Source organism: Notothenia coriiceps, unplaced genomic scaffold (genome assembly GCF_000735185.1).
Source record: "Notothenia coriiceps isolate Sejong01 unplaced genomic scaffold, NC01 NC01_scaffold00016822, whole genome shotgun sequence".
Classification (NCBI taxonomy): Eukaryota; Metazoa; Chordata; class Actinopteri; order Perciformes; family Nototheniidae; genus Notothenia; species Notothenia coriiceps.
Window position 1 is genome coordinate 95,533 of NW_011349523.1, and position 12,671 is coordinate 108,203.

The 12,671-nt window shown below is 39.6% G+C and overlaps 1 protein-coding gene across 1 annotated transcript in view; it reads right to left on the reverse strand.

Moving 5' to 3' along the window:
* Positions 1-1,346: 1,346 nt before the first annotated feature.
* Positions 1,347-12,671, reverse strand: part of rnft2 (ring finger protein, transmembrane 2) — a 21,511-nt gene continuing 10,186 nt past the window's right edge. The window contains exons 7-10 of the mRNA XM_010776232.1: positions 5,829-5,978; positions 2,806-2,871; positions 2,555-2,656; positions 1,347-2,166 (exon numbers count right to left, since the gene is read on the reverse strand). Of these exons, the coding sequence (XP_010774534.1) occupies positions 2,032-2,166; positions 2,555-2,656; positions 2,806-2,871; positions 5,829-5,978 (453 nt within the window). The 3' untranslated portion in view covers positions 1,347-2,031. The remainder of the gene's footprint in view (positions 2,167-2,554; positions 2,657-2,805; positions 2,872-5,828; positions 5,979-12,671) is intronic.

Genomic DNA, 12,671 nt, shown 5'->3' on the forward strand with positions numbered 1-12,671 from the left:
GATCACCTCGACCTCGTTCATTTCTCAAAAATTACGCATTTTGTACTATAGGACAGATTTGTAGTCCGTCCGAAGTCTTTGCTTTGTATCGGTGGTAGTGACGACGTTACTTTCACGCACTTACTGTAATGAATCATAAAATCCTAATTTATGTCGTGCCTACAACCGACGTCGGACAATAACTGAGGAAAAGGTTTCGCACACAACTGTGGCAACTAGTAAACGTAGAAATTTCGTTCCCCTCCGGAATGAGTCGATAACCGGTCGATAGGTCGGTACGTCAACCACCACCAAAACACTTGATGGCGAGGAGTACTTTCGCAGGGTTACACAAGTACAAAACTACCCGACAGAAGACCCTCACCCAACTTTGTGGAAAGATTACGCCACGGATGGTGTTTCCCAAAGACAAAATCCAGGTGAGAATAAGGAGGGTATATATTAGTTGTCCGAAATTCCAGCTATTACACCTACTTCCGATGAAATGTAAACATACGCTACCGTGATGGCAGGCTACATTAACACGTCACGGGAGGTAATTCCTCCCGACAGACAAGAATTATAATGTCCCGAAACAAAAGCCATTGTGACAAAGTCTGATCGGAGAGACTTGATCTCTTCGAGGGAAGAATTTACAACCCTATTTTGGGTTCCTATGTACGCAGAAAAAGTGTTTCGCCATTTTCTGTTGGTCTTCGGACAAACATCTATACACCAGTTGATGCGGGGGTTCCGCTGTTTTTTTTCACACCGGATCATCGACAGAATGCGTTGTATGGGAACCATAGACCGAACTACCTGACACAGAGAGAAGAATTGGAGCGATACAGTTATCTGCGCATTTTTTTTGACTCCATCGTAATCCAAAGAAAATGTCTTTGTTCAAGGCCACAAAGAGTTGACTCCGGTCCTTTTTCCCGATCAGTGACACTGGAAACAATGGACACGTACTATTGATATCTCCAATCTAGACCACAAATATACTTACTGTGGCCGGTTAAATGGACTAGTTAAGATGTACGGCGTTTGACATAGTGCACGTGATCTAATCACTGTTTGGACTTTGTGCGTAATTGGTCTTATTAAGCTTTGCGGACATACTCGTCCTGGTCCAAACCCATAAATCAAGATACCGCCCTCGACCATGCCCGCNAAATGTTTTCCATTAATTGCAAGCTATAAACAGTGATGCAAACACAGGTATGGTGAAAAAAGAGAGAACTATTCGAAGCAGAAAAAAAACAGCGTATACCATCTGACAAAGGCCTGTGCTATAATGCTTCAATTAACTGGCTATTCTTTATAATATACTCAGATCAATAGGAGACAGAGATGTTAAGTTATAAATAAAGGGTTTTTATTATTATTTACGGCAGGGGTGGGGAACCTTTCTTTTTTAATTCTCCACGAATTACAGAAGTCACCCAAATCTGCTTTAAAAAAGCAGGAGGCGCCGAAAAGCGACTAATTTGCATCAATGTATAAACCAAATCAAATTACGTTAAATAGTTATTGTATAATTAAAAAAAAGAGTAGTAAAGACAGTATGTATGACAAAATCATAAAGTATAAAAAAGTGGTACATTTACAACAAATACAGCATGAATACTGTGACCATTTACATTATCACCACACTAAATCTAATTAATATTCTTGTTACAATCGTGTTTTTAGTGACCTTTGATGATCACAGTAAACAAAAGTTGCAAAGCCTGTGTCCATTGTGATTTAACAATGGTCCAATGGCGACACTAACAATTGTCCTAGCTTTGCGTTTCTTTTAAGTGATGTTGAGGATTTTGTTTGTGCATGTGGCTTAATTAGATGCTCAATCTGCCTTCACTGAAATTATTGTGTTCAACATCTGTTTGGGTCTTTTAAAATGGCTTCAAAACTAATCTTCCCTATATGGTGTGTTACTGCAGTTAGGCCTGCCCTGACTTGAAGAGTTACCGCACTAAGATAAAAGATGACCCGGCATTGTCTAACTTGCATCTCAGCACCATCATATCTCTGTTTGCGTGTCAGAGCTCAGTAGATCTGGAAGTGAGCCGAGGTCGTGCCGTCCTTCCAGCAGCGCAGGGTCTCAATGACGGTGGAGCGACACAGCGGACATGTTCTCTCCCGATCAAACCACAAGCAGAGGCACTCCTCACAGAACACGTGCTGGGGGGGGGGTTCCAGAGAAGAAGAAACAACATTTATCTCTAAAATCTCTTGTTCAAATCCTCTTTACATCTTTGACTGTTGTTTTTTAGATATTATTGTGAATTATGAATGACACATACAATTTAGGAGCTTATTTTTTAGCAAGAGCACTAACTAGTAGCTGATACTGACCTTTGACCTCCCTTCCAAGATCACAGTTATGATCAAATTATAGTAGCACTAGCATGCAATTGTTGTTTTCTTTCCAATTTATACTTGAAGAGTAACAGCTGAAAGTAGTCGGACTGGATTCACTTCTGACCTATCAGCAGTGACAGTGACTCATCAGTAGTGCTGGCTGTTTTCAGAGGCTCAACAGCCTTTAACTAAGATACTGAGGTCTTACCTGACAGAGAAGGGCTATGGGGTCTCTGAAATCTGCCTGGCAAATCGCACAGACATCCCCCGCCTCGCTGCACTGCTGACTGCCCGCCCTCACGCCATAATTCTGGATCAGACACAAAAAAGAGTGACAATTAAAAAAGGTTTTAAACTCTTCCAGATATATTCTGAATTCTATATGCAAAAACACAGCGTTGAGTATATGGGTTTGTGTGTTTATTGATGTGAAGGGTGTAAAATTAATCTAAATCTGACCTGGGAGCTGCAGAGCATGACGAAGGCCTTGCGTATGGCGGACACACGTCCACAGATGTCGAAGGACTGCAAAACAATAAAGCAACTCTTCACAAGTGGTCCTATTTCTTTGTATTTCATATATGAAATTGTAGTATTTTGATGATGGGGCTGCATAAAATGTTAAGGGATTACCGAAGTTCATTTGGTGGGGTATGAAGTGCAGTAGAATTTAAAACATTTTACACAAAATCACCACGATCAGCCTCATGGTGGTGCTTTATGAAAAATCATATCATCAAAGTATGTATATGGCTCAACCTCTTGGACCATAAATGTCATTTTAATAATTGTATCTCAATCCAGCCAGTCTGGACCAGGGGCGGATTGGAGGGAAAAAGTGGCCCGGGGATTAATTGACAGACAGGCCCACTTAATGCGCGGCATGTATCGGCCGGCCAGCGACGAAAGTATGTTACTCAACAAAAAACACTATGCATTTAAATGTTATTTGGACCAATATTCATATAGTAATCACATTACCTGAGCCCTTGAGTTGCCTAGAGCAAAATAGTTACAGCATATATTTAGGGATTATAATGTTAACAGATCATTGATGCAATAACATTTGGACCCAATTTGCCTGACTTGACACATGGAATAAACCATGGGCTTAGGAAGCATCCTCAATGTGGGTGAGACAATTTAACAGGGGGTGTGGGCAGGTGGTGGACCTCACCTCCTCTAGGGGGGACCGAGGACATGCCCCCCGGGAAGATTTTTTTTTTAATGTTGAAGTTAAATGCATCAATCTGGTGCACTTTGAGAGCAAAATTAGGGACTAAATCTATGGATACATCTCTCAACACCCATATGAACAGAACTGTAAACAGATTTACTTTTTCTTCCAACATTTATTTGAACAGCAAGTGGAGGCAAAAGTGACTGCACCCAAAACAATAAACCTGCTAGCTAACAAGCCTAAACTCAGTAACAGAATGTGGGCAACACGTTCTTCTCCACCGCCGCGCGACCTCTGAGTCAGACGTCACTTCCCCCTTTTCTATCCTACGGGTACAGCCACTCCCCCTGAACCCTGTTTCCCTGCAACCCCCCCCCCTCCCCTATGCAAGCCCCTCCCTCTGAACCCAGGGCTCGCTACAATACTGTATACTGTATACACAAACTATACAAAAACGCCTTTACGCTTTGGAGCTTGTTTATCCATCTGTAAGCAACTGCCAACTAGGTCTCTCAGTCACTCACTCCTGATCGTTCACTGCGCAGTGACAGCTGCTACGGGCCTGATGTGTGAAAGTGAAACTATCTGATGGATAGAAGTAGAACATAGGTAGCCTATCAAACGGCCCAGCCCAGCCCTGTAGTGTGTGGGCCCCTCCAGGGAGTGGCCGGAACACTTACAAATGTGGGCCGGTAGTATTTAGGCATTTAATTTGTTTTTGTTTTGGCCCTCCAGCCCACGCACAGCACCGGCCCACCGGGAAAACTCCCGGTATTCCCAATGGCCAGTCCGCCCCTGGTCTGGACCAAAGTGTTGGACCACTTCGATCAACAGCTTCCCTTTAGCCACACCACCTGCTTAATATAAGCAGCAAGAAGTCGGCACCTGTTCCACAGAATCTCACTTAAGTTTCATTTCCCATCAGATTCACCGATAGCATGACAACACTGAATCAACCCCGGATGCACATCATCACACACTCAAATTCAGACTATTACGTCCTTATCTTGGAAACGTAATAACACAAACAGAGGTAAACCCACACACAGACACAGGAAACTGTCCATTCATTTCAAAACAAGCCCATAATTAAAAATGACATCCGCTGTCATCACAGGAGTATTGACAAAAAGCATTTTATAAATATTTAAGTAATGATTCTATTGCCGTGCTTATACCATAAAAAATGTTCATTATGTAAGTCTGGGTATCTAACAGCCACACACAACCTTACAATTGCTAATCAAAATCAAACTCTAAATAACCTCATCATTTGCTAACTAAGAGCATACAGAAAGGACTAAAGAAATGGTAAAACATCCTTTTTCTTTCATTTCTAGCATTGCAAAACTAAAAAACAAATCAAATTATGTTAAATAGCAATTGAATTGTTTTATTATAGACAGTTTGTATATATGGCAAAATCATCAAGTATGCATAAAATAGCCACACCACTAGCTTTATATAAACAACAAGTTAGCACCTGTTCCAAAGAATCTCACACCATCAGATTTGTGTGACACACAGAGCATTTCAACAATGGAATCACATCATCACACTCATATATTGACACGTTAAAATAAATGTGGTCTATAATCGTCACGCAAGCCCACACACACTTGAGAACACATGATAGTGACAATATCAGGGTGTAAATATGTTCAGCATTGCATCATTTGAGTTTCATTCAGCATACAGAAGTTTCACTACTTCCATTTTCCTAGAATCTCTGTGATGACTCGAAACTGACACATGGCTCTAAAAAAAACCTTTTCTCAATAAGTCTTTTTAGGTTTTACAGTAACTGGAATTGCTGTAACTATTTTTCCCTTTACTGATGACACCCTTCAACTTATTGTGTTTAAAACCCAGGCCTGGACGTTGTAGTATAAATAGTACATCTTTTATAAATAGTATTGCCATGAATTCCTGAAAACATTCATGCTCCTGGAACTACATTTTGACCCGCGTGACCCCGCTCGTCTTGCACCACTTCTAATAATAAGAAACCAAAGCAGCCTCCAGTAAGACTCTTAGGGTAACAATATCACCATTATGTCAATTATTATTTCGAAAACATTCCTGTTGTTAGGAGTAACATACACCGTAGGCACTTACACTTTAAGTAGAATAATCATATTGTAGGTCCTTCACTTGTCTCTTCATCTGTTGTCAGATGTATTCTGATGAATTAAGCACATTTTTTGTAGTCTGTATTTGCACTCTCTCGTCAGATTTTGAGAGATGAAGTAGAAAAATAACATTAGCCGTGCTCAACATTTCTCTGCTGTGCACTGATTACCTTGCAGAGGCTGTAGATGATGATGAGTGTGGCTCCCAGGAAGTAGCTGTTTGACGGGTCTTCTCCCATGATGTACTTGTACCACAGCTGGATGGGGACCAGGGCCCGAAACAGCTGGCTCAGCTCCTCGATCAGCAGGTAGAACTTACCCTGGACAAACAAGCAATGTTAGAAATTAAAGAAGACCTCTCTAAATGCTCCACTGAAAAACTGTGAGTTTAATATGCCCCAATTTATTATTTTTAGACAAACAAAACAACAAAACAAAAGCATCCTTTTTCAGTCTTCAACACAAAAAAGAAAAAAAGAAAAGTGACACAACGTGTGTGTCTTTCTTTGAAGCACTCACTAACTGTCCAAAAAGCCGAAAAGGCTTCGGGGCCCTCTTCTATCTAGTCAAGAGCAGTGCGGTATTAAAAGCTTAAAACAGCATGCCTCCAGCCCAAACATGGCTGCTGTCCAGAGCTCCACAGTTTCACAGCAGTAGATGCAATTTCCTCACACTGCAAGGGAAACTGGCAGCGACTCTTTCCACCTGCTACCCAGTGCCCACATTAAACCCAAACCCTACAGGGGCTCGCTAGCTTCCTTTAAAAAGGGCCCCTTCCCTAAATAATCACAGAAAATAACTTCTGACTGCCACAAAAGTGTGTCAAGTGAATTGGGGATGGTTAAAAACAGTGGCAACAGGAATGAAGGCAACCTTGATTCCCCGATGGCCCCCGTGGCATCCCAGCTTGCGTAATGACTTCCTGGATGTCGTCTGACAAAGATTGATGACTGTGGGTAAAGAGCCACAAGCAGCCAGGTTGGTCGGAGAGGAAGGCCTCTGCTAGCGGCCAATTCATCTTCCTCATTGTCCCCATCAGCCTCGTATCCCACAGTGCCCATCACACCCACGTAAGAAACTGTCAAATTGAAAGTTTGGACACCAGCCAAAAAGTTTGAGTAAGCTCCACTGCAGGCCTTGTTGGAGCGGTTTCCTTCTTATTGGGTTTCATTACTTCGGATCTCCCAACTGCATACACTTAAAAATATAACTTTACATTAAAGTCATCTGCAAAGCTGTTGTTATTACAGTTTTATCTCAGCCTATATAGGTACATGGGTTGGGTTAAAATGGTTATGGCCACAAGATCAGTACTGTGATATCCAAATATGCTTTATTAGCCTTCTTCTAAAAAGGTGTCATGGGAAGTTTCTGCCTAACAAGCTTCTTCATTCCTTATACAACAATTCTAACACTGATATTTTAAAACAGCTTAAAGAGGCCCTGCCTTTTGGGGGTTTCCTTCCCTGTAGTGTGTTATAGAGGTCTTGGTGCATGTAAATGGTCTGCAAAGGCTAAAATCCCAAAGTTCCATCGAGGCAGTTTCTCTCCCAACCCCCCGCCTCGAATGCCTTCATTGGACTCCTCTGTTTACTTAGTAACATAATGACATCACTAAGTAACACTCGAGCTTCTATTGGCTCATGCTACTACAAATTGTACGACGTGACGATGGGATATTTCCAACACATCTTCAAGCAGTTTACCAATCACAACAGAGACAGCCAGCTAACCAATCGGAGCAGACTGGGCTCTGGTTTCAGACAGAGGGTGAAAAGAGCTGCTGTAGCACAGGCAGTATGAGAAAATGAAAGACCTCTTTGAACATTAAAGCAGGTAAACATGTCACAGTAAACTCACAAAATACAATTATGAAACCTGAAAATAAGCATAAAATGTCCTCTTTAAATCGTTCATCGTGTACATCATATTTGTTTCCTAGCAGTCTACTTCACTGCTACATTTGTTGCTGCTCTACCGACAACAAAACTGCTGATCATTCAGTAGAAAAAACAGCAGGATGTTAATTGCTGCCTGCATGTGTGCAGAAAACAAAACTGGGACCAACTTAGTTTCAGTTGTTACCCATCCTGTATTTTCAATTGTATTCACCTTCACTGAGTTCTTCCTTTATTTAATCCAAACCAAACATTTACATTTGACTAAGTCAGAATGTAATAAGACTTAAATGATGAGAAGGTTATCAAGCAAAAACGTATGAATGCACATTAATCAGTTATAAATAATTTAAAATAAATAATTACTCTTACCCTTTCTTGAGTCATGCCCTTACTTAGCATTAGAAAAAACACAGATTGACGTTAGGCCAACCACATTTTGGAACGAAAGTGTATGCCAAAAGACTCAGACACTTATTTACAATTTTTTTGTTGATAAACAGTTGATATGAAGACTCAAAGCCTTCAAAAACAAAGCTGTCATGGAACTTCTGTAAGCGTGTCTGCAATTACTTGAACAGACTTGCACTGATTATGTAGGTTCATTAGTGTATCTGCCATTGGATGCAGTAATGAAGACATGCTGTAGGCTGATTACTTGAGTTCATGGAGTTCAGGAATAGACAAGACTGTTTAGCCTTTATATTACAATACACTGATAATGCAATTTGGGACTGTGAAACTACATGTGACGCATAAAAACTGTACAATTCTGTGTGTGTGTGTGTGTGTGTGTGTGTGTGTGTGTGTGTGTGTGTGTGTGTGTGTGTGTGTGTGTGTGTGTGTGTGTGTGTGTGTGTGTGTGTGTGTGTGTGTGTGTGTGTGTGTGTGTGTGTGTGTGTGTGTGTGTGTGTAGGGTACAGGTAATGGTCGAGCTCTAGGGAGGGATGACCTCACCCATAGAACCCCCTCGAGGGCAAATGAGCTCAGTTGCTGGCTGCCATGGTTCTGATAGGCCTGTAGGTCTGTTTATCAGTGGAAAATGTAATCCTAATACTTGTAACCCCCCCCACTCCATCTCCAACCAACACACATACACACACCAGGAATATGAGCAGCACCTGTATGATAATCAAAGTATGTGTTGTGTTTGTGTGCGTGTGTGTGTGCGAGCGTGGTAATATTCCATTGCCTCAGGCCAGACTAACCACGCTCACAGAAACCCATGTTGCACACGCTCACCCAAGGAGTACCATTTAAAACCTTATGAATACAAAACAGTTTCACACTGTGACCCTGTGGCACTTTCTGCACTCGGTGGAGTATTTCATCATGGCTGAGCAGGTTTTCTTTAATTATCTAGAAAGTTAGACAACTTTGTAAGTGAACTTCCTGTGACTTATATCATGGTCTTCATGATTTATGGATAAGGCTGTATACCTGAAACTCAGATTAAATGATGGTAAAGTGCCACACAAGGTCTTCGTCCTACATGTTCAGTAATGTGTTACAATTATAAATCCAGCCCTTTTAACAGCATTTACTGTTAAACAGCTGTAAATTGAAGAATTACATTATATAACCTGAGTTTTAAACCAAGGTTTTCTGGCATATTTTTGCTGTCTGATCACAAGTACAAAAGTTAAGCCATAACTAGTTTGGCAAAAAGCTCAAAACATTTATAACATTTGGGGAAATGTTAAAATGCACGTAATTAGAGCTGATATTAACAATATATTTTATTATGTCTTAACAAAGATATTTGTTGTATTGTCTTCTTAAAATGTCTTTGCATTTTTGCGTGATGATATAAAATGTTTAATCAACCTACAAAAAGAAAACTAAACAAATGTGTCAATTATTTCAACACACACATTGTTAAGAGGTCAAACTAATGTATTAAAATGCTATGCTAATGCATGTGTGATTGTTAAATGTACAGGCATAGGATATAGTTGTAATTTATGGGTATAGTTTGACTGCGTGTCCCATGCAAAAGATGAATAATAAAATCACATGTCCTCTAGATCAGTGGTTCTCAAGTCGTCAGGCCTCGGGACACACTTTGTCCTTTGTCAATAAATCGCGACCCGAAATTTTGAACCACTCAAATCTATTCAACAAAAAATCGTGCAACAATATATACGCTTTTCAGCATATATTATTAATTAAAGTGAAGTATAGTGCATATATCCCTTCACAGAACTAAAGTATGCTTTTAAAAAAGGTTTAATGCGATGATGGAATCAAAGCTGAACTGTATAACATAAAAAGGCGCACATGCTGAAAACCCAACCCCAGAAGGGGGGGTCTGGGGGGATTCTCCCCCAGGAGATTTTTAGAAATACTAACATATAAACTACGCATTCTGGTACACTCTGAGAAGAAAATAAATAAATCTATTACTACCCGACATATTAATAATATTTTATGCCATTGTTACAATGGCATAAAATATTATTAATATGTCGGGTAGTAATAGATTTATTTATTTTCTTCTCAGAGTGTACCAGAATGCGTAGTTTATATGTTAGTATTTCNCGTCGTCCGACTAACGAAAACGGCCGATTTCGGCCTGGTGTGTCAGGGCCTTTAGAGCAATGCGATAGGAATGATTAGAGCGAAGTGAATATTCGCATTGCGTCCGGTGTGAACGCAGCATAAGCCTTAACGAGCTGTGCAATACACACTCATGTTAAAATCTGAAGAAGGCCTCTTTACCAAGCTCCAAACTAAGTTAAATATCTCAAAAAGTGTAAAAGATATGACAAATCTGAAGAACAAGTTTTATAGCTGAAGGTCTTGTGATCATTTTAAAGTTGGAATGGATATGGAAGGAGACGCATTTGGCGCAAGGTGTAGGTAAAAGAGGATTTTAAGGTTCCTCCCATTGAGTTACATGTTAAAAAAAGAGTTTAAAAAGTTGAATATTTCAAAAAGTATAAAATATTTTGAAAAAGTTGAAAGTTTCCCATCATGTGCTGAAAAGGCTGAATAGTTTGATATTTGAATGGTTTCTAGCTTAAAGTATGCTGAAGTTATTGAGAGCCAAACTATTAGTTGAAATAATAATAAGATTAAAGATTCTTATTAGTGTGAATGCTGTAAACAGCATTTGCACTAATAAGAAGAGGATTTTTTCATAGACTTCTATCAAATCTGACGCCCCCTGCTGCATATCGGAGAGAATGCAGATTTAAATCAGTTCTGCATTGGCTTTTCTGACCTGGATTATGATGCTTATAAGATTCTGTAACCTCCTGGGGTTTAGAAATGTTGCAATGTTGTTCAGGATGTAGTGCATTTAAAATGTACAATACCTTATATGTATATGTTTCAAATGTAACTCCATTCGAGGAAGGGCGGTTGAGGAGGGAACATCAAATATCAGCTCTCCTCACAGGAAGGGAGTGGAAACAGCTCTGCAGTGCAGGGCATCCCTAGTGAGAGGGCAACATGAAACACTTGTAAATGAGATTCAACCACTGTCACCATGACAACACAGCGATGGGAAATGCAGAGAAACGTGCTGGATAATGATGAGAGGAGTAAGAGATACTGAAAGCACCTAACCAGGAGGAATGATGGGATTTCCTGTGCTTTTTACATCAGTAAAAATGTAAGACATACTAGGAAATATTGGGAGAAGACAGGTACCTCAAGTGCTTACCTTCCCAATTACTCCTTTTTTGGTTTTAAAAATATGTCATTTTGAGTAAATGGCAGAATTATGTTGAAATCATATGAAAAAAAGGCTTTTCCTTATTTTGCTTTTATTAATTATAGCAGTAAAGCTATAAACATGTGTCACTCATCTTGACGACAACACTAGAAAAATGTTCACTGCTCATTTTGTTCTGTGTAATGCTTTGTTTATAGCTGACAAAGAGCTTTATTTCACATTTGGGTAATCAGATTATGGTGTTATGTAATTAATCTGGAGCAATACCACATTGTTGCGATAAACAAACAACACACAGGGTGACAGCAGAATGTTGATTAATTAGAAAGACTTGCTCAACTTCATTGGGGTGTGTCCGACAATAGGGATGAATTATTAGTAATGACTGTTTAATATTTTTGCACAGTTGCAACTCACCAAAGTAATATTATGGAGTATGAGTTTATATTATTAAAATGTAACATTTCATCTTGAAATGTCAAGTTTATTCTAACCATTTTCTCTTAGCATAACTTCTCAAAATGCATTTATTGATCCCTTGTCCCTTGGTGAAATGTACAACTACACAGGACACAGCAATATAATTATTACAAAAAAAGCTCCCCCTACCAGCTGCACATTATAGTAATGAACACATTAAAGCTATAATTCTAAAACAGTACTATCATAGGAAATGCAAAAAAGAGAGCTTTTTTTTGATTAGTTTAACTTTTTGTCCAGTAAAATATATTGTTATTTGTGTGTAACTTTTAATTGTAACTGTGTATTTCTAAATGTTGGTATTATTCAGAATCAGAATACCTTTATTAATCCCACAGAGGGGACATTTACAGTATTAGTACTTTTACAAGCAGTAAAAGATCTTCGCTTCCTCCATCTTTTACTTCTGGTAGAAGGCACATTCCAACCAAAACAGTTTATATGTTTCGACCAAGATAGGAACCGGAGAGAAAACACCCAAGGACAGACTCAGAAAAGAACTCATCCAAAGAGTCCTAATCGAAGGTCCCCTTTTACTATTTTGCATCAAAGCATTATGAAATTAGATAATGCTTGCTTCCCTTCAGCTGTTTGTCTGGAAGTATTCTGAAAAAACAGGGTTTCATTATTTTTGGTTGTGAAGATTATTCCAAGTAGCAACAGTTGCAAGAAAAAGTATGTGAACCCTTTGGAATTACCTGGATTTCTGCATAAGTTGGTCATAAAATGGAGGAAGCCACTGCTGTCCAGAAAAAACATTGCTGCACGTTTGAAGTTTGCAAAAGAGCTCCTGGATGTTCCACAGCACTACTGGCAAAATATTCTGTGGACAGATGAAACCAAAGTTGAGATGTTTGGAAGGAACAGACAACGCTATATGTGGAGAAAAAAAGGCACAGCACACCAACATCAAAACCTCATCCCAACTGTGAAGTATGGTGGAGGGAGCATCA